We start from the raw sequence: 20,717 nt of genomic DNA on the forward strand, positions 1-20,717 counted from the left end.
CAAAGGTTTCCCCCAGGGTGGTTAATCCCTCAAACTTCCAGTTGCACGTGCACGAGTGCAGAGTCGTTCCCTCAGGCAACCTACTCAGTGCTGTGGGCAGAAAGCAAGAAGTAACTGGTGCAGCTGAATTGAGGTGTCAGCAGGCTCCACCTGCACAGAGCTGGTCGCTCGCGGCAGCCATGTGTGGCTGGGGTAAAAGGCCAAGAGGTACGAGGTGGACAGAAGGGTGACCATACACCCTCAGTAGGTGCCTGTGGCAGCTGCGAATGTGAGGATCAAATGAGGTCATGCTTTTGAAAATGCATTGCAAATGAGAAAGGATTATATGAATGAGCGCCATCAGCAAGCTGCCCTCTGACATGCTTTTCTCCAGGATTCCCTTAACGACGATGGCATCAGGTGGCCCATATGGAGGCTTAGTGCCCCTGAAATGGCTCACAGGGTGACCAGCTCACCCCGTTTGCCTGGACTCTTCCAATGTTCCTATGTCCCTGGAACCCATCGGGTCCTGGGGGTTGGCCATTCAACTGTACTTGGGGATATGACCCCAAGGCATGACCTTCACAGAGGTCATGGAAGGAGAGGCTCAAATGCTGCCCACACACCCTCTGGCCCCCAGGGTTCACACCTCGCTTCCCAGCTCCCATGTCCAAGTGCATCTGCTGTCATTTCAGACACACCACCTCATTTTCACTCGGAGTCAAAGAATCTGGTCTCTTTTCTTACTTTTATTGGTTCATTTTCAGATACTGTAGGAAATTCAGAAAACACAGAGGAATGTAAAGAAGAAAAATGTAACTTGCTCATTACTCTATCGCTCAGAAATAAAACACTGGACACATTTGGGGATATTTCTTTCCAGATGCTTCCTGTGCCCATAGAAATATACTTTTAATGAGGCCAGGTGTGATGGCTCACACCCGTAAACCCAGCACTTTGGGAGGCCGAGGCGGGTGGATCACCTGAGGTCAGGAATTCAAGACCAACCTGGCCAACATGATGAAACCCCATCTCTACCAAAAATACAAAAATTAGCCAGGCTTAGTGGCATGCACCTGTAGTCCCGGCTACTTGGGAGGCTGAGGCAGGAGAATTGGTTGAACCCGGGAGGTGGAGGTCGCAGTGAGCCGAGACCATGCCATTGTGCTCCAGCCTGGGTCACAGAGTGAGACTTGTCTCAAAAAAAAAAAAAAGAAATATACTTTTAATGAAAGTGTCCCCTGATATGTGCAGATGAAGGGATATACACGTGTGCAGACGAGCCTGTACCTGCTCATGAAGGGGCATGCACACCTGTGCACACACCCTGTGCCTGTTATTTACAAAATAGTCATAGAATCTTCAAGCAGGACCGTCTCCCTCTGGTCCAATTCCTAGGTTTTCTAGATGAAGAAGTAACTTGCCTGAGGCCGAGTGACTAACAAAGTCTCACGCTAGTGGTCTCCTGGCCCTCAGGAAGGTGAGGGCCACAGTGTCTCTGGGAGCAGAGCCCAGCGACCCCTGTCTCCACCTCGCGACCTCAGCATTCCTGCAGCCCAGCCAGCCAGGATCTCACAATTAGCCACCCTAAATATCACTTAATAGATAGCACAGCAAATGGCCCATGTATGGAGAGCGAACACATGTGAAGTGGATTGAAAATGGCTTTCTTTCTTACTCCTTGCATCAGCCATTCATTTTCTCCTTACTAAATGCCCTAGGCCAACGCTAACGAAATTAAATTTGACAGGGATAAATGTGAAGTCCTTAGTGCCAAGCATTCTACTCCACAAAAACAGATTCGGGGGAGGTGAGGCAACGTTTGTGAAAAAAAAATCCTAGGAGACCGAGTCAACAGCGATACCCAGTCCCATTAACAGAAGCATGGAGTCCAGAGAAGAGAAGAAAGTGCCAATGTGGTTTGAGCTGGTCAGACCCAGCCTGAACGTTGGGTTTGGTGGTGGAGCTGTGCCTCCAGGCACCAAGAGTTGGGAACAAGCCCAGAGGAGGGAGCCAGGGAGAAGGCACTTGAAACCACCAGTAAAGAAATGGTAGCTGGGCACAGTGGCTCACACCTGTAATCCCAGCACTTTGGGAGGCCACGGTGGGTGGATTGCTTGAGGTCAGAAGTTCAAGACCAGCCTAACCAACATGGTGAAATCCAGTCTCTACTAAAAATACAAAAATTAGCCAGTGGTGGTGGTGCGTGCCTGTAGTCTCAGTTACTTGGGAGGCTGAGGCATGAGAATTGCTTGAACCCAGGAAGCAGAGGTTGCAGTGAGCCGAGATCGCACCACTGCACTCCAGCCTGGGTGACAGAGCGAGACTCCATCTCCAAAAAAAAAAAAAAGAAAGAAAGAAATAGCTGAAGGTGTTGACTTAGGATGTTTAGGGGAAATATCCCAGATTCTTGGCTCTAGGGACAGAGAACAATCTCATTCACTCTCCACGGGGCTGAAGACAGCTTGTGCCCTTCTCCACCGCCTCGTTAGTAATAGCTGGAAACAACAGGTGTCCCTCCGTGGGTGAATGATGAAACAAACAATGCAGCATCCATGCCGCAGAATTCCGCTCAGAAATAACACGGAGCAAACTACCGATACGCATGACAGCTTGGATGAATCCTGAGGGGGTTAGGCTGAGTGAGAACAGCCGGTCCCCAAAGCTTACATGCTGTATCATTCCATTTGTAGGAGAGTCTCAAAATGACAAAACTATTGACATGGAGAACATGTTCCTGGCTGCCTTGGGTCCGGGAGGGGACGGGCAGGAGGGCTTGGGTGGGGCTGTGCGAGGGCAGCGTGGGGACTCCTTGCAGTGACCAAGTGTTCTGTATCCTGACTGTCAATGTCAGCGTCCTGGTTGTGATATTGCACTACAGTTTTGCACGATGTTGTCATGGGGAGAAGCTGAGTATAAAGGGTAGGTGGATGGTTCCAGTATTATTTCTTACAACTGCATGTGACTCTACTATTATTTCAAGACAAGTGTAATTTTTTTTAAGATGGGCAGAACCCCACACGTATATACGTGGAAGGGTGTGCCCACGAAGGAGCATCTGAGAAGACACACGGTGGACTTAGCAGCCTGCCGCTGCAGAGCAAATCGGGAAAGAGAGACTCCTTTTTCTTTTTCAACCTCTTATTGCCACTGGTCCCACCATGCATGTGTGACTTGGTGATTTTGCTTAGACCCGTGAAGTAGCCCAAAAAAAGGTGTGTGGGGAAGGGGAGGAACAGCAAAGAGCTTGGTCTCACCCACCCACGGCTGGCAAAATGCCTACTCCAGGTCTCCAGGAACATTCTGAGCCTGCCATGGGAGAGCCAGGAGTGAGAGGGGATGTAGCCGGCCCACTCTGGCCTTTGTGTCCCCACCCCACCACCCTGAGGCCAGCCTGTCTTGGAGTTCCTTCCTCTTGCTCACAAACCCTCATGGTTCTCCACCAATTCAGCCACTCATGAAGGAGCGAGGGTGGGTCATTTCTAGATCCAACAGCAGCAACCCCCCAACTCTGAGCCACCACCATGGGCCCAGAATCACCCTAAGTGCCTTTCAAGTATGACGTGGTGTAATTCTCCTAAGATCCCCAGGATATAAGGGCTGTGGCTCTGCCCATTCTACAGATGAGGAGACCGAGGAGTTAATAACTACGTTGTTCATGCTGGATCCTATGCAGAGGACACTCCTAGCATCACCTCTGAGACCCTCCCTCTGCCTCCCCACCATCCTGCCCCCCCACTGCTGGCCCCCAGGGCCCATGGACCTTCAGGAAGCAGGGTTGTCACTGAACACTCCAGCTCCTTGGAGGCAGCAGCTGAAGGGGCCCAATGGAGGAAAGAGCTTGGGGACGGCAGCTGGTAATCAGCTTCTTGGTGACCAGGTAGAAGGGCAGCGTGCTCCCAGCTCGCCAGGGACCTCTCCTGGTTGGAAGCATGAGAGGTGGACGTGCACCCGGACCCTGCCGCCAGGACTGTGCTCCTGACTGACTGAGGCAACAGGGGGCGCTTGCAGCCGCTGCAGAAAAGGAATTGGCCCCAGTTGGAAACTGCTCCTTTGGTGTCAAGATGAGCTTGTGGCTCCCAGGCTGCAGGAGCCGGGGGGCTGACCCGGAGGAAGGGGTTGTCTGACATGGATGGGACGTGGCGGCAACACCCTGTGCCCCTGGCAACCAATGTCCAGTTCTGTGGTGGCCATTCTCAGACTTCAGGGAAGCAGAGGACTAGGAGAGCAGGGCAGAAGATTCTGGAAGGGAGGATTGGCCTGTCCTACATTACGAAGCTACCCAGGGGTCTGGCCCCCCACCCCATGAGAGCCACTTCTCAGAGTAGGGAGGAAGAAACCAAGCAGGTGATGGTCTCAGCCCTTCTGGAAGTTTCTCTTGCTCCATCCTCTCTTCCCTCAACCGCATTGAGTGAGGGGATTGGAATCTGCACCAGCTGTGTACCTGAGGAAGGAGTCACCATAACTGTGGTTTTTTGAGTTTTTTTGAGACAGGGTCTGGCTCTGTTGCCCAGGCTGGAGTGCAGTGATGTGGTCTCAGCTCACTGCAACCTCCACCTCCCAGGCTCAAGTGATCCTCCCACCTCAGCCTCCCGAGTAGCTGGGATTACAAGTGCACCCCACCACATTCAGCTAATTTTTGTACTTTTAGGAGAAATGGGGTTTCACCATATTGCCCAAGCTGGTCTCGAACTCCTGGGCTTAAGCAATCCGCCCTCCTCGGCCTCCCAAAGTGGTGGGATTACAGGCGTGAGCCACTGCATCCGGCCATAACTATGGTTTAGGAGAGGGAAAGACACAGACAGACAGACTTCAACCCCACCCTTGCCTTCACATGCCTTGCTTCTCTGCCTGGAAAGCCCCCTGTGCTCCATTCTCAGTGGGCAAATTCTTTGTTGTTTTTTTTTTATTTTTTGAGACAGAGTCTTGCTCTGTCGCCAGGCTGGAGTGCAGTGGCGCGATCTTGGCTCACTGCAACCTCTGCCTCCCGGGTTCAAGCAATTCTTGTGCCTCAGCCTCCCGAGTAGCTGGGACTATAGGCATTCGCCACCACGCCCAGCTAATTTTTGTATTTTTAGTAGGGACGGGGTTTCACCATGTTGGCCAGGATGGCCTCGATCTTCTGACCTCCTGATCCACCCGCCTCGGCCTCCTAAAATGCTGGGATTACAGGCATAAGCCACCGTGCCCAGCCTGTTTTTTATTTTTTTCAAGATGCGGCTAAGAGTCCCTTGGGTAGAGGGATCCAACCTCCTGCTTGCCCCGGGCAGCTCTGCATGGCACCTCTTGTCTCAATGGTTATTCATGCCAGGTCCCATTACTCTCACGTGCGTCCACCCTTGGACCATAACTAGGGTCACCTTTGGGGCATATCTCTCCCGGTGTAGCCGTTCTCTGTGTGTCTCTCCCGTGCCCCCACCAGACTGGAACGCTGGAGCCTGCCTTTCTTCTCTGTCTGTCCCCAGGACCTGCACAGAGGCTCACACACATGGCAACCGTGTCTGGAGTGAACGGATGAGTGAACCCAGACAGCATTTACAGTGTTCTTTTCCTCTCGTTCCTTCCAGGGATCTATAAAGGGCACTGCTTCCGGATCAATCACTTCCCAGAGGACAATGACTATGACCACGACAGCTCGGAGTACCTCCTCCGTGAGTGTCAGGAGGCCTGGACTCTCTTTCTGTGGGGAGGCGGAAGGGTGAGGGGAGGCGGCCGGAGGAAAGAGAGACACTGGGCATGGAGAGGGTGATTGTCTTGGGATGGTCCACTCACTGTCTTACTTATTCAGACATCGTGAGTTTGGAGGATGGAGTTTTGCTCATCACTGCCATGACATACTGGGTATCTCAATGGGGTTATTTGGCTGAGAGGCCTGTACCCTGGGGAGATGGGCCTGTGCCCTGGGGAGAGAGACCTGAGCAGAAAGCCTGCTGGGCATGGCAGGCTTCAAAGTTACTGACTGACTGGAGCTGGGGCTGGAGCAAGGAAGGTTAAAGATATAGGCTCTGCCCAGGCTGGGCCTCCCTGAGGGGTGTGGCTCTCCAAGCACAATGGGGCCTCCCCACCCTCTCCTGCATACTCTCTTCCATTCCAGTCTTGAAAAATCAGATACAGTCACACACCAAGACAGCCTCGTGGGGTGCTGGGAGACCCAGGGGAGAAGGCGAGGAAGGTGCCAGGGAGCAGCCTCTGATATATGGTCCTGAAGTCTTTTCAGCACCGCCTCTGCCCATGGGAGCCCCCACCTGCTCCTGGGTCCAGTGACTGCATGTGGCCCCCAGACTGAAGCCCGGAAGTCACAGCACAAGCTCAATCCCAAATGACAAACCCAGCCCCCACACTAAGTCCAGATCTCATCCCTGGGCCTGTGAATACCTCCCTGGCAGCAGCCAGGGAGGAGCCTGCAAATAGAAAAATTGCACCATTTCGGAGTCATTTTCCCCTTTCACATTAACCAAGACACACAAAGAGCAGCTCACAGCAGCACCCCTGGGGCTCGGACCCAGCCTTGTTGATGGAGAATCGATACCAGCATCCTCAGAGAGAGCACAATTCACTCTGCACCTGCTTATGGATCGTTTTTTCTAAGAGAAAGGATTTTGATTCTGAGTCATCTGGTGAAATAGAACAGCACGCGGTTCCCATAGAGCCTGGGGCAGTGTCAGGCTGCTGCGACCAGGCCCAGAACATGAAATAATTTGGCCACCGCTCTGCCTCCCATCCTTCCTCCCTCACCTTCTCCTCCTCCTGCCTATGCTCTGGTTCTGCTTACCGGGGGCCCACACTGAACCAAGCAAATGAGATTTCCACAGGGCCGCCAGAGATAGTTGTGCAGGTTGCACACTGCACAACTCAAGGGATGTCACCTGCATAAATTATGGTATGAACATCCTTCCAGTTGTACAGTGCATGTCTGCACAACCAGCCACAGAGGCCCTTGGTGCTCAGCCTAGCTGGGATGGCTCAATTGAAAATCAGCCCCAACTCAGAATCTGCCTTTCTCTGCCCAATCCAGGGCAATCAGGTGGTTCTTAAAGCTCTGGGGGCAGATGTGCCCATGGCCCAACCCTGGGACTATAAGGAAAGAGGCATTAGAGAAACAAACCGTTCCCTCTCCATTTCCCGCTGGAGCTCCCCTGAGGTTATGGGCGTTGGTGCTGGTTGTTCTTTACTCGCCTGTCTCTGTCCCATTCATGGTCCCGGAGCGCTGGGGTCTCTTTCTGGATTGGCCTCAAGATGCAGAAGCCCAGAGGTCACCCCACATGGCTTCCCGATCTCCCAGCAGGAAGTAGATGTTACAGTCAAACAGGATGAATGAAGGATGTTTACGGAAGGACTATTTACAAAGGTGCGGGTGAGGTTAAGGGAAACCCACAAGGGCTGGAGAGCACCCCGGGGCCAGCAATAGCCGGGAGCCCTTACCCTCCTCAGCCTGGATAGGTGAGGGGGGCAGGCGTGGGAGCCTGGAGGAGGGAGCGGTAGGGACAGGGCCGCCTGGCAGGAGCTGCGGCTGTCGGGAAGCAATGCCACCCCTTCACCTGCAGCTGGGCAGAACTCCCTCGCCGAGACCCTTCTCCAAAAGCCAGAGGCGGGAGCCCGAGGATTTGGTCCACACAGTCAGCTTGGCCCAGGGCAGGATGGAGTGAGGATCTGGAAGAGCAAGAAAAACAAAAACGAGTGAGCTGTTCCAGCTCCTCTGGGGAGGGCGCAAGGCGGGGAGGGCTGCAGAGTGATTTTCCCAGATATAATGATGGTGACAGCACAACCGCAATTAGAGCTCATTGGGGAAGGCCATGTTCTCCTTAAGCGTACGCTGTGGGGAAAGCAGCCAGGTTCATTAACAAGCTCAGAGATGCACATGGAAGAGACAGCTTGACGGCTTTCGGGCCTGTGGTCTCTGCTGCTGGCAGAAGTCAGGGCGGGGTGGGGCTGAACTGACTTCCCAACAGGGAGGTGTTTTTCCACTCGGTGGCTGCAGAAACAGGGATATCTGGCCCTAAAACCAAGCTCTGCATGTGTCTTTGATCATCCTTTTATCTCCAGAGTGCAGGTGCCTGTGAGCTTGGAGCCGGAGGGGCTGAGCAACTTTCAGAGACAGGCCAAGGTCATGATCACCACAGACAACTGGCATGTGTTTCCAGGGCCACCCTGATTTCTAATATTTTGTCTTCTGGTCTCTGTCCAGACTATGGCTCCTCAAAATATGTAGAAGCACAGGAGGGAGGTCTCTGGCGGCTGATATTTGCAAGAAGTGAGGGTTCATGAGAGTTCGTTTATTCATTCATTTAACAAGTTATTGCAGCCAGACGCAGTGGTTCACTCCTGTAATCCCAGCACTTTGGGAGGCCAAGGCGTGAAGATCGCTTGAGGTTAGGAGTTCCAGCTTGGTCAACATAGTGAGACCTCATCTTTACAAAAAATAAAAATAAATTAGCCAGAAGTGATGGCACATGCCTCCAGTCCCAGCTATTCAGGAGGCTAAGGTGGGAGGATCATTTGAGCCGAGGAAGTTGAGGCTGCAGTGAGCCACGATCGTGCCACTGCACTCCAGCCTGCATGACAGAGCAAGACCCGATCTTAAAAAAAAAAAAAAAAAGTTATCGTGGGCCTGCTATGTGCCAGGCACTGTATTAGACATGTGGAGTACAGCAGCAAAGAAAACAGGGCTCTGCCCTCCGGGTGGAGAATGGGTGTTTTGGAGAAGGCAGCAGAAGCTTCCATGGTGGGGCTGCCTGCAGGATGCCTGTTTCAGGCCAGCTCATCTGCGTGGGCGTGGAGCACCAACCCTGGTAGATCCAAGGCTGCGCTGCTCCCACCCAGTCTCTGACAATTCAAGAAGGAACTCCGCCCCCAGCCACGCTTTCTGAAGCCTTCCACAGAAGCTGGGCTTGTGTTGTTTGTTGCAGAGCCCCCTGAAGGCCTCTGAGCTCTTACGACGTCACTGCTGATTTGCAGATTCACAGCCCAAGATTTGAGGGGGTCACCACCCCACATCCTGCCTACCTTCTCTTCCACAGGCTCTGCTGGTCCCAGGGGTTCCTGCCCACCTTGCCCTGGGCCTGGTGCCCCTCTCCAAGTCTGCATTTCCAGTTAGGTGGATAACTTCTGTGCCAGGCCGCAGGGGGCTGGTGTCAGGGCTGCTGGGAGTCCACAGTGTGCCTGGGGGTGAGTTAGAAGGAAGTGTCTTGTCTCCTGGCAGATGCAGATCCTCTGCCAGGGCTTGATATGGCCAGCAGGGCACGGGCTGGACTTCAGCCTCACGCATCCCTCCACCCCTTAGCCACCTGCGCTGTGCCCAACCTGCACCACTGTCCGTGGCAATCCCAGCTGGCATCTGCACATCCACAGCTCAGGAATGAGTCTGTGTGGCAAGGCATAGGTGCTTGTGTGACTTATCTGGGCAGGATGGATGGCTCTGAGCCAAGCCTGGGCATCCAGTGATCTTAGAGCAACTGGGCTTTTTTTTTTTTTTAAGACGGAGTCTCGCTCTGCTGCCTAGGCTGGAGTGCAGTGGCGCGATCTTGGCTCACTGTAACCTCTGCCTCCCGGGTTCAGGCGATTCTTGTGCCTCAGCCTCCTGAATCGCTGGGATTACAGGCACTCGCCACTATACCCAGCTGATTTTTCTATTTTTAGTGGAGACTGGGTTTCACAATGTTGGCCAGGCTGGTCTCAAACTCCTGACCTCAAGTGATCCACTCACCTCGGGCTCCCAAAGTGCTGGATGGACTTCCTTCTTTTGGATTCCTCTGACCTGTCTGCAGAACGAGGGCATTGAGGGGATGACTGACCTCAACTTTTCTGGCCAGCACAGCTCAGAGGCACATTTCAGAAACACAGGAAACTTCATCCCAGAGCCCGCTGCTGCCAGAAGGCAGAGAGGAATCGGAGAGGAGGAGGCACCGGAGAGAAGAACTGCATTTAATGCCCCCAGACAATCTCCTCTCTGTGAAGCAGGGACACACACTGATGCGTTCACAAGAAAGGAGACAAACCCTGCCTTCAGAGGAGAGGCTGACAGCCCTGAAACCCGCTCAGCTGGCTGGGGAGGGCGGCGCCTGCCAGTGCGGCCCGACTCACTGTCCCCTGCGGGGGCCACCAAGGGTCCATGCAGCCGAGATTTCTACGGGGCTGGGAGACAGCAGGTGCTTGGGAAAGGCCGAGCTCTGGGCTTTCCTTTCCCAAGCCTCCCTTCCCTCCCTCTCGCCTTCCTCCCAGCCCAGATGCTAAGGGAGGGGCACCCTAAGCCCCTACTGGGTGCTTGACATTTTCTCACAGTAACCCTCCGATGGGGCATGTTCATCTCCCAAGGCCATTGTAACAAATGATCAAAACTGCGTGACTTGCAACAGAAATTCACTGTCATGATGTGGAAGCCAGAAGCCCGAAGTCAAGGTGTTGGGGGACCCTGCTTTCTCTGAAGGCTCTAGGAGAGGACCATTCCTCTTCCAGCTTTGGAGGTGGTTGGCACTCCTTGGCCCATGGCAGCAGCATTGGGTCTCTGCCTCCGTCTTCACAGCCCCTTCTCCCCTGTGTCTTCTCCTAAGATTCTTATAAGGATGCTCGTCGTTGGATCTAGGGCCCACCGGATTCATCCTGGATGATCTCAGCTTGAGATTCTTAACTGAATCACATCTGCAAGATCTCTTCTTTTTTTTTTTTTTTTTGAGACAGAGTCTCGCTCTGTCCCCAGGCTGGAGTGCAGTGGCGCAATCTTGGCTCACTGCAAGCTCCGCCTCCCGGGTTCACGCCATTCTCCTGCCTCAGCCTCCCAAGTAGCTGGGACTACAGGCACTGGCTACAACGCCCGGCTAATTTTTTGTATTTTTCCTAGAGATAGGATTTCACCATGCTAGCCAGAATGGTCTCAATCTCCTGACCTCGTGATCCACCTGCCTCAGCCTCCCAAAGTGCTGGGATTACAGGCGTGAGCCACCGCGCCCAGCCCTTTTTTTTTTTTTTTTTTAAGACAGAATGTCGCTCTTGTCGCCCAGGCTGGAGTGCAATGGCGCAATCTCGGCTCACTGCAACCTCCACCTCTGGGGTTCGAGAGATTCTCCTGCCTCAGCCTCCCGAGTAGCTGGGATTACAGGAGCCCACCACCATGCCCGGCTAATTTTTTTGTTTGTTTTTAGTAGATACGGGGTTTCACCATGTTGGCCAGGCTGGTCTCGAACTCCTGACCTCAGGTGACCTGCCTGCCTTGGCCTCCCAAAGTGCTGGGATTACAGGCATGAGCCACTGCGCCTGGCCAAGGCCCTTTTTCCAAATAAGATCAATTACAGGTCCTAAGGGTTAGGACACAGGTATATTCTAGGGAGGCTGCAATTCAACTCCCTACAGGTAGACGTTACTATTCCCAAGTTATAAAAGGGGACTGAGGTGGTCACCAAAGTCAGCTGTCCCCGGTCAGCTAGTCAGTGGCAGAGCGAGGTTAGTCAGTGGCAGAGCCCTGGTGTCAGGGCTACAAAGGTGGTTCTGTGGACACTGTGGGTCACGAGCATCCCTCTCGGCCCAGCCACACCTCCCCTGCGACTTCAGGCCGGTTTTGAGGTCCCATATCCTTGTCTGTCACCTAGGGGCTGATGATGATGATGATGATCAAGGTATAGAATGGCCAGGCCCAGTGCTATGCACCTTACATGTACAAAACCAAGCACATGTGTAGGACACTGGTGCTATGAGGAACCTCATTCCACAGATGGGAAGCTGAGTTTTGGAGAGGGAAAGTGACTTGGCCAAGGCTACACAGCCAGCATGCCACAGCAGGGCCCACGCCCAGACCCACCTAATGCCGATGCGTGTGCTCTCAACCACTGACCAGGGCCACCCTTTGTGGACACTGCTTCCCAGCCTTCCAGGGGCTTCACGGAGACTGCGTTCATGCAAGGGCTTAGGGGGCTGTGCAGTGCCACAAAAATGTGATGCGGTTTGTTGCTTTCATGGCTGTTACTCTGGTCTCCCTGGTGCCCACTCCCAGGGAAAGACTAAACAAGAGGTAGACAGATGTGACTCCAGGGTGAAGGGCAGGCCCGGAGCCCCCACTTGCATCTGATCCAATGGCCCTGAGCCTCCCCAGGCCCTGGCCCACCTCGAGTCTCCAGGTCCTGATGGGAATCTCAAATCCTGGGGAAGGGCCTGGAGCTGCAAGATTCCTGGGAGACATACGCAGCCATGCCCGGGAGGGTACCTGATCTCACTGCCCTCTGCTTTGTGCCCCCCACCTCCCCGGCCAGGCATCGTGCGAGCCTCCAGCGTCTTCCCCATCCTCAGCACCATCCTGCTCCTGCTGGGTGGCCTGTGCATCGGTGCTGGCAGGATCTACAGCCGCAAGAACAACATCGTCCTCAGTGCCGGCATCCTCTTCGTGGCTGCAGGTGAGCTGCCCGCCCGGGCTGGTGCTGGGCCGGGAGCTGGGGACACAGGAGTGCCTGTTTCGTGTGGTCCCCACTGCCAGGGAGTGTGCATCCTGGGGGGGAATGCAGACATAACATCGTCACATGCAACTGACTTGTAAAGTCCCAGTGTTCAGGACTGGGGGTGGATGGAGAATGGGGAGCAGCTGCCAAACAGAGCTTCCTTTTGGGGTGACAGAAATGTTTTGGATGCTTGCACAACATTTTGAATGCGCCAAAAGCCACTGGATTGTGCCCTTCAAAAGGGTTACTTTTATCTTGCATGAATTTCACCTCAACCGGAAAATAAGTCCAGGTGTGCAAAGTGGTGGGTGGGGTTCAGCTGGCAGTTTTACAAGCCTGTGACAGGAGCCTGGCTGGGTCAGGCGGTCAGGGAGGTGCCCACGGGAATCATGCCAAAACTCGAAGGAGTTGGCCAGGTAAAGACAGGGCGAGGGCCCGGAATGGGCATGAGTGGCCGTCTTGCAGAGGAAGCAGAAGTCCAGGGTGCCCGGGGAAGGGTGAGCGGGGAAGCTCGGCAGAGCAGGCGGCCCCCACCCATCCCGACTGCCCCAACCCTCCTGGCTACGAGAAGGCAGCAGCACCTCAGAGCCATGCCCGACGTCCCCGGAAAGTGCCATCGGGGAATAGCCACAGAGCTGTGGGTGACAGTGACATGCCACCTTGGCTGAGGATGGGCAGGCCTGGCGTGGTGCCGCACACGTGGGCCTCCCAGAGCACCCTTGTCCTGTCCTGCATTCCCTCGCCCTTTCTCCTGGAGAGGGTAGATGAGTTCCGTTCACATCCTGGGACCCGCAGCCACTGCAGCCTTAGAGGGGCTGGCTCCAGCTCTGCAGCCGCCACTGGGGAGCCAAGGTGCCGGGCCCCGGTTCTACACCATTCCAGCATCTGTTTCCTTCCAGCGCAATAAATAGACGTGTGTGTGGAGTGCGTGCATCTGCGAGTGATCTGTGGGGCCTGTACATGTGTCAGGACTGTGGTGTGTGTATGTGTTTGAGAACAGTGATTGTGTGTGTGGTGTATGTGTGTGTTTGAGGACTGTGGTGTGTTTGTGTGTGTGAGGAGTGTGGTGTGTTTGTGTGTAAGGAGTGTGGTGTGTGTGTTTGAGGACTGTGGTGTGTTTGTGTGTGTGAAGAGTGTGGTGTGTATATTTGGGGACTATGGTGTTTGTGTGTGCGAGGAGTGTGGTGTGTTTGTGCGTGTTAAGAGTGTGGTGTGTGTGTGTATTTGAGGACTGGTGGGTTTGTGTGTGTGAGCATGGTGGTATGTATTTGAGGACTGGTGGGTTTGTGTGTGTGAGCATGGTGTGTATGTATTTGAGGAATGTGGTGTATGTGTGTGTATTTGAGGACTGTAGGGTGTGTATGTATTTGAGGACTGTGGTGTGTGTGTGAGGACTATGGTGTGTGTGTGTGTCTGAGGAGTGTGGTGTGTGTATTTGAGGACTGTGGTGTGTGTGTGTCTGAGACATGTAGTGTGCATGTGTGTATTTGAGGACTGTGGTGTGTGTGTGTGAGGACTATGGTATATGTGTGTCTGAGGAGTGTGTGTTGAGGACTGTGGTGTGTTTGTGTGTGTGAGGACTATGGTGTGTGTGAGGAGTGTGGTGTGTGTGTGCACATGTGTGTGTGTTGGGAAGAGGAGCCTGTGTTGAGGGTCTCCTGGAGGAAGCATGAACCTCCCTCCTGGACAGGTCCCCCCGCCCTTTCCTTCTTCCCCCCACCTCCTTTCTCTCTCTCCTGCCCCAGTGCCCACCACCTGCTCCTTGAAGCAGTCATTTTTCACAAGGTGTGAGCCGTTTAGGAGGTCCCGGCTGTGACCCCTCAACACTGCCCCAGAGCGTCCTCCCCAAGGCAGGGAGAGAATACTCCAGTCACATCAGAAACCACAGTGGCCATGCCAGCGCTCTGTGAGCCCGAACCCACCATCCCTGCTCCTGCGGAGGAGGCACACAGGCGGTCCAGCAGCTCAGGTGGCTTCCTTGAAGTCACACGCACAGTGGCAAAGACATGCTGTGCCCAGGGCTGCCAGCCTCCAAAGCCCCTCGAGGTGCCCCCTGCAGCTGCCCGTGCCCCCAGGAGGAGCCGTTTCAAAGGCAGGCCCAGATGCTTGGTGCCACCAGAGGGGCTTGGAGCCTGGACCCAGAGCCTTAGCCGAAGAAAATGAGTCCAGGCAGAGAAGGTGGCCGCGGCTGGCTGCAAGGAAGCAATGGGGAGGCCAGCAAGGGGACATTGGCTTATTCCTTGGCGCATGGGGCACTGATGGGGACTGAGCAGGGCAGCAGGCACTGAGTCGTGTGTGGGGCCTGGCTTCAGGCCACCAGCCCTAGCAGGGAGGTCAGACAGGCTCTTAAAGAACTCGAGGTGGAAAATGGTAGGTGCCACAGGAGAGGGACAGGTTCCAAGGCTGGGAAAGTCAGAAGAAGACACAAGACTTCTCTGGGAAACTGGAATTCATGGAGTTGTTATTTAAGAAACCCTTTTCCAACTCGTGCTGAATACAGAGAGGGGAAGAAAACACAAAGCTAGGGAAGCAGCAAGAGAGAGATCAGAGGGGAGAAAGGTGAACTAGCGGTGGCTCATGCCTGTAATCCCAGCATTTTGGGAGGCCGAGGCAGGCGGATCACTGGAGGTCAGGAGTTCGAGACCAGCCTGGCCAACATGGTGAAACCCTGTCTCTACCAAAAAATACAAAAATTAGCTGGGTTTGGTGGTAGGTGCCTGTAATCCCAGCTACTTGGGAGGCTGAGGCACGAGAATCACCTGAACCTGGGAGGCGGAGGTTGCAATGAGCTGAGATCACGCCACTGCACTTCAGCCTGGGCGACAGAGCAAGACCCTGTCTCAAAAAAAATAAATAAATAAAACACGAACTAGTAGGGTAAAAAAAACCATGTTGGAAATGGTTCTTACAGAACACAACAGAAGAGACAAGGAGTCGAAACCCAGGACTGGTGTGCTCAGGGCAGGACTGCTGGACCCCTTAGCAGAAGATACTCTAACCCTTCCACACAGGGTGGGTGCCACAGAGAATGGAGAGAGGACGTGGACAGTGCAGAGACAAACACAACACAGCACTTTATGATAAAACGCAATGGGCCGGGCACGGTGGCTCACGCCTGTAATCCCAGCACTTTGGGAGGCTGAGGCGGGCGGATCACAAGCTCAGGAGATCGAGACCATTCTGGCTAACACAGTGAAACCCCGTCTCTACTAAAAATACAAAGAATTAGCTGGGCATGGTGGCGGGTGCCTGTAGTCCCAGCTACTCAGGAGGCTGAGGCAGGAGAATGGCGTGAACCCGGGAGGTGGAGCTTGCAGTGAGCCAAGATTGCGCCACTGCACTCCAGCCTGGGGGACAGAGCGAGACTCCGTCTCAAAAAAAAAAACAAAAACAGAAAAAAAACGCAGTGGATGGTAATTGAACTTATGTCAGGCGCCCTGTGTGCTGGGTGCTGTTGTGAGCACTTTGTATATATCAGCTCATTTAATCCTCACACCAGCCCAGTGAGGTGTGGACCACAGTTACTCCCACTTTACAGATGAGACTGACGCATAAGGAGTGGGAGTAATTTGCCAAAAGTCACACACTGGTATTTGGCAGAACCAGAACTCAAACCCCACCAGTGTGGCTCTGTTCAACCTCCCTTAGAGTAAGAGAGAATTGGATAAACACAACAATGGCTATTTTTCACTTCCCATATTGGCAAAGAACCAGAAGTCTGATAATATTCATGATAGGCTGTTGGGACATTTGTACACTTACAGAGGGCACTTAGACAGTGACTAAATTTAAAACACCAAATGCAATGTAATATCCTGAATCCATCCAGGGACAGAGAAAGGACATTAGTACAAACCCAGTAAAATCCAAGTAAAGGCTGGGCGCGGTGGCTCACACCTATTATCCCAGCACTTTGGGAGGCTGAGACAGGTGGATCACGTAAGGTCCCGAGTTTGAGACCAGCCTAGCCACATGGTGAAACCCTGTCTCTACTAAAAATACAAAAATTACCCAGGCATGGTGGTGCATGCCTGTAATCTCAGCTACTCAAGAGGCTAAGGCAGGAGAATCGCTTGAACCCAGGAGGCGGAGGTTGCAGTGAGCGGAGATCGTGCCACTGCACTCAGCCTGGGCAGCAGACTGAGACTGAGACTCTGTCTCAAAAAACAAACAAGGCCGGGTGTGGTGGCTCATGCCTGTAATCCCAGCACTTTGGGAGGCCAAGGCAGGTGGATCATGAGGTCAGGGGTTCAAGACCAGCCTGACTAACGTGATAAAATCCCGTCTCTACTAAAAATACAAAAAAAATTGGCTGGGTGTGGTGGCGGGCGCCTGTAATCCCAGCTACTCAGGAGGCTGAGGCAGGAGAATTGCTTGAACCCGGGAGGCGGAGGTTGCAGTGAGCCGAGATCGTGCCACTTCACTCCAACCTGGGCGACAGAGCGAGACTCTGTCTCCAAAAAACAAACAAACAAACAAATCCATGTAAAGTCTGAAGTAATGTACCAGGTTGGTTTCTTTGTGGCGGCGAATGTTCCACATAACGTAAAATAACATTAGGGAGAGCTGGATGAGGAGTATATGAAACTCTCTGGACCTGGCCACTGTGTGGTAAATCAAAAATTATTCCCAAACAAAAATGTATTTTAAGTGTTTCAATGCACACGGCCCAGCAGTTTCACTGCAAGGAATGCACCCCGTAGTTGTATCCATGTGCACATGTGAGGCTGTAGACACAAGGATGTCCAAGGCAACCTTGTCACAGCAGAGGACAGGGAGCACCCAGACATCTCCCGTAAAGGCCTGGTTAGGTGGGTCGTGAGACTTCTGTATGGCGGTGCCGCATGTAGTTAGAAAGACAGGGATGGCTCTCCATGGTCTGATTGAGAACCGTCTCTCAGATGTACTGTTAAGAGAAAAACTAAGCAGCCAGAATACTGTGCAAAGGAAATAATAGGGGGGGGTGTGTGTGTGTGTGTGTAAGAGAGAAATTTTTTTTCCGGAAGGACATACGAAAGAAGACAACAGTAGTTGCCTTAAAGAGGGGAACTGGGGGCTGAGAGTGTGTTTTATTGTATACCTCATTTGAACTTTGTCCTCTATTACCCATTCAACATTAATTACTGAAAAGAAAAATTAGCAACCAGAATAAAGAAATACTCATCAGAGAGGGGAGTGTCCACCTGTTCCCTACCCTGCCCGTCCCACTGTGGGTCTAACCTCTGCCTCTCTCCCTCCCTGGCCCCGCTCCCTGCTCCCCGCTTCCTTTTCAGGCCTCAGTAACATCATCGGTATCATCGTCTACATTTCCAGCAACACAGGTGACCCGAGTGACAAGCGGGACGAAGACAAAAAGAACCATTACAACTACGGCTGGTCTTTTTACTTTGGAGCTCTGTCTTTCATTGTGGCTGAGACCGTGGGCGTCCTGGCTGTAAACATTTACATTGAGAAAAATAAAGAGTTGAGGTTTAAGACCAAACGGGAATTCCTTAAGGCGTCTTCCTCTTCTCCTTATGCCAGGATGCCGAGCTACAGGTACCGGCGACGGCGCTCGAGGTCCAGCTCAAGGTCCACCGAGGCCTCGCCCTCCAGGGACGTGTCGCCCATGGGCCTGAAGATCACAGGGGCCATCCCCATGGGGGAGCTGTCCATGTACACGCTGTCCAGGGAGCCCCTCAAGGTGACCACCGCAGCCAGCTACAGCCCCGACCAGGAGGCCAGCTTCCTGCAGGTGCATGACTTTTTCCAGCAGGACCTGAAGGAAGGTTTTCACGTCAGCATGCTGAACCGACGGACGACCCCTGTGTGAGCCGCCTGCCCTTTCTCTCCGCTCCAGCCTTTCCCCAGAACGGCTCTTTTTGTCACACAGGATGGCATGTGATCCTCAAGACGACGAACATGAACTAAAGCCAAATGCAGCCCTCCCTGGCCTCCAGAGGTGGCGTGGGCTGGCTTTGCACGAAGGTTGTGCTGGGAGACCGGACCCGGGGCTGCAGAAGAAGCTGAAGGCTGACTTTGTCCCCTCCCCGAAAAAGGGTGTTTTGATGCCTCAGGGTCTCTGAAATCTCCCGGGAAGCCCCAGAGCTTTCCTGAGGCTGCCTGGCCTTGATCAACTTGGGAAGACAAAATTGAGCCATTATCTCCTCTTGGAAACGAATCTTGCCAGAAAAACGGGATTTCAGGGCCTTCCCTCCCTGCCTGGGTGTTGGGCCACCAGAAGGCTCTGCCGGACGCCAAGAAGACAGTCTCTGGGCTCTTGTCAGCTGCTTTTGAACCTGAGGTTCCTGTGTCATTGAGCCAGAAATCAGACCACCGAAGCTCACTCCCTTCCTCTCCATCTCTCCCTCTCTCCAAGACTCTGGCGGTGGCCTATGATCCTGAAGACAGCTCTGCAGCCAACTGGTGCTTCGGCCTTTGCGCTGTCCCGGGGCCAGCTTCCCTCGACCTGGGGAGGCCGTGGCCTGTGGAGGAGGCCCAGGTAAAGGCTGGGGGCTGTTGCTGGCTATCCTCTTTGCTTCTGGAAGTTTCTGCCTCAGAATGGGCAGGACAGACCCACTGACTGGACTTCAGAGTCTGGAGGGTTCCATCGGTCGGGAATGGCGGCCACGTGACCTCTTGCCATGCCCCTTGTCATAGACCCAAGGAGCAACTCTGTCCCCTGAGCATTGGGGGTCCCGGGGGAGAGGTGGACAGACACCTCCCTCCAACTGGCATTTGGCAACAGGAGCCTGGACTTCTGTGCAAGAAAGGGAGACCTAAGGGTGAACAGTGGCCAATAAAAACCCTAGAGAACAAACATCCATTTCCTAGGTGGTTACAAATCATAACTTCCTGCAAATCAACGCCAGGAGAGCAACTTACCTTCATTTCTTTGTCTTAAAAAGTAGCAGCAACTGGCCCCACAACTCCTATCATTGTAATTTATTCTGCCACCACCTAACAGGACGGAGTGGAGTGAGTTTGGATAAACGGGCCGAGCTGGGCTTCTCTTCCTCCCTACAGAGGGGAGATCTCAGCACTTTGTCCGGAGCTGAGGAAGTGGTTTCTGTGTTTTACAGTTTTTCCAGCCATTCTTTTCTTCCCCCTCCTGAAGCAAGCAAAAAGCGTGGAAGCGTGTGCAGGCTTGGCAGAACTCTCCAGAACATGGAACTTAACCCTCTTTTGTATAAAACATGTGCTTTCTAAAGAAAAATTGTTTCTTATTTTTTGAGACTCCTTGATCCACCCTGGAACAGTCGCCTGTAGTCCTGGTAGCTGTCGTGCTTGGAAATAACGAGCGTATCCTTGCCTCAGCTACCTGCTCACAGCCCATGGGTGGACTTGGCCCCCTGGGGTTCAGACCCGGGTCCGTTCGGCCTAGTGATGATGTCATCGTCCGTCCCATCTTCCTTTGCCCCCAGGAAAGGACGCATCCACCGGTAGCGGCCCCAGCTGACTGTCGCCGTGTGCTGGGGATCTGAAATGAGGCCTGCCAGGGCCCCTGTGTGCTGTGCTCCAGAGCCTTCGCTCCCATCAGGGTTGGCATCATCTGATGGCATGTCCAAGTGTGCCCAGCAGCGGATGCTGAAGCACCAGAGCTCAAGGCCTTCACCTGCTCTAGGCCAGCCCTGTCACCACACCCCACCACCTCCACTGCCATGACCAGGCCGAAGGCAGGGAACGCCCTCCCCAGTTCCGCCGTCCAGCAAGGCCCCGAGACTTTTCTTCTGTGATTTCCAAAAGCAAGGCAGCCGTGCTGTTCTAGTTCCTCTCCATCCGCCACCTCCCCTCCCGCTGCCCCAGAAGTTTCTATCATTCCATGGAGAAAGCTGTGTTCCAATGAATCCTACCTCTTGCCCAGTCCCAGGCAGAGTAAGCAGGGCCCACCTAGGGACCAAGAAAGAGTAGGAAGAAGGGGACGAGCCGGGAGCAAAACCACCTCAGACACCCGGGCCTTCTCAGCCTTCTCCCCGCGGCCAGCCGGGTCTCCGGGGACCCTGGGCCCTGGGCCGCCCATTCCTGGCCCTCCCGCTGCATCTCAGACCTGACACCCAACGGGGGATGTGGTGGCCTGTGCCCACCTTCTCTCCCTCCTCCCGACCCGCCCCCTCGCCCCCACCCCCGTGTGTTTCGCCAGTTAAGCACCTGTGACTCCAGTACGTACTACTGGTTTTGGGTTGGTTGTTCTGTCTTTTTTTTAATTAAATAAAAACATTTTTAAAATGTTCTCTTCTTGATGTGGGGAGGCAGGGGAAGAGCCCCCCATTAGTCTTTGTGGGCAGTTAGGGTAAATAGATGTCCCTGGGTCTGGGGTACACTGTGCCCCTCCCCCGCAAC

General features: G+C 53.8%; 1 protein-coding gene and 1 pseudogene across 1 annotated transcript in view; both read left to right on the plus strand.

The window, feature by feature from the left end:
- The window catches only part of CACNG4 (calcium voltage-gated channel auxiliary subunit gamma 4), a 68,825-nt gene extending 48,219 nt beyond the window's left edge, over positions 1–20,606 (plus strand). The window contains exons 2-4 of the mRNA XM_016932796.4: positions 5,547–5,630; positions 12,216–12,356; positions 17,672–20,606. Coding sequence (XP_016788285.1) covers positions 5,547–5,630; positions 12,216–12,356; positions 17,672–18,210 — 764 coding nt within the window. The 3' untranslated portion in view covers positions 18,211–20,606. The remainder of the gene's footprint in view (positions 1–5,546; positions 5,631–12,215; positions 12,357–17,671) is intronic.
- LOC104002979 (uncharacterized) lies at positions 18,511–20,606 on the plus strand (annotated as a pseudogene).
- Positions 20,607–20,717: the final 111 nt, after the last annotated feature.

Source organism: Pan troglodytes, chromosome 19 (assembly GCF_028858775.2).
Source record: "Pan troglodytes isolate AG18354 chromosome 19, NHGRI_mPanTro3-v2.0_pri, whole genome shotgun sequence".
In the NCBI taxonomy this organism is placed as follows: Eukaryota; Metazoa; Chordata; class Mammalia; order Primates; family Hominidae; genus Pan; species Pan troglodytes.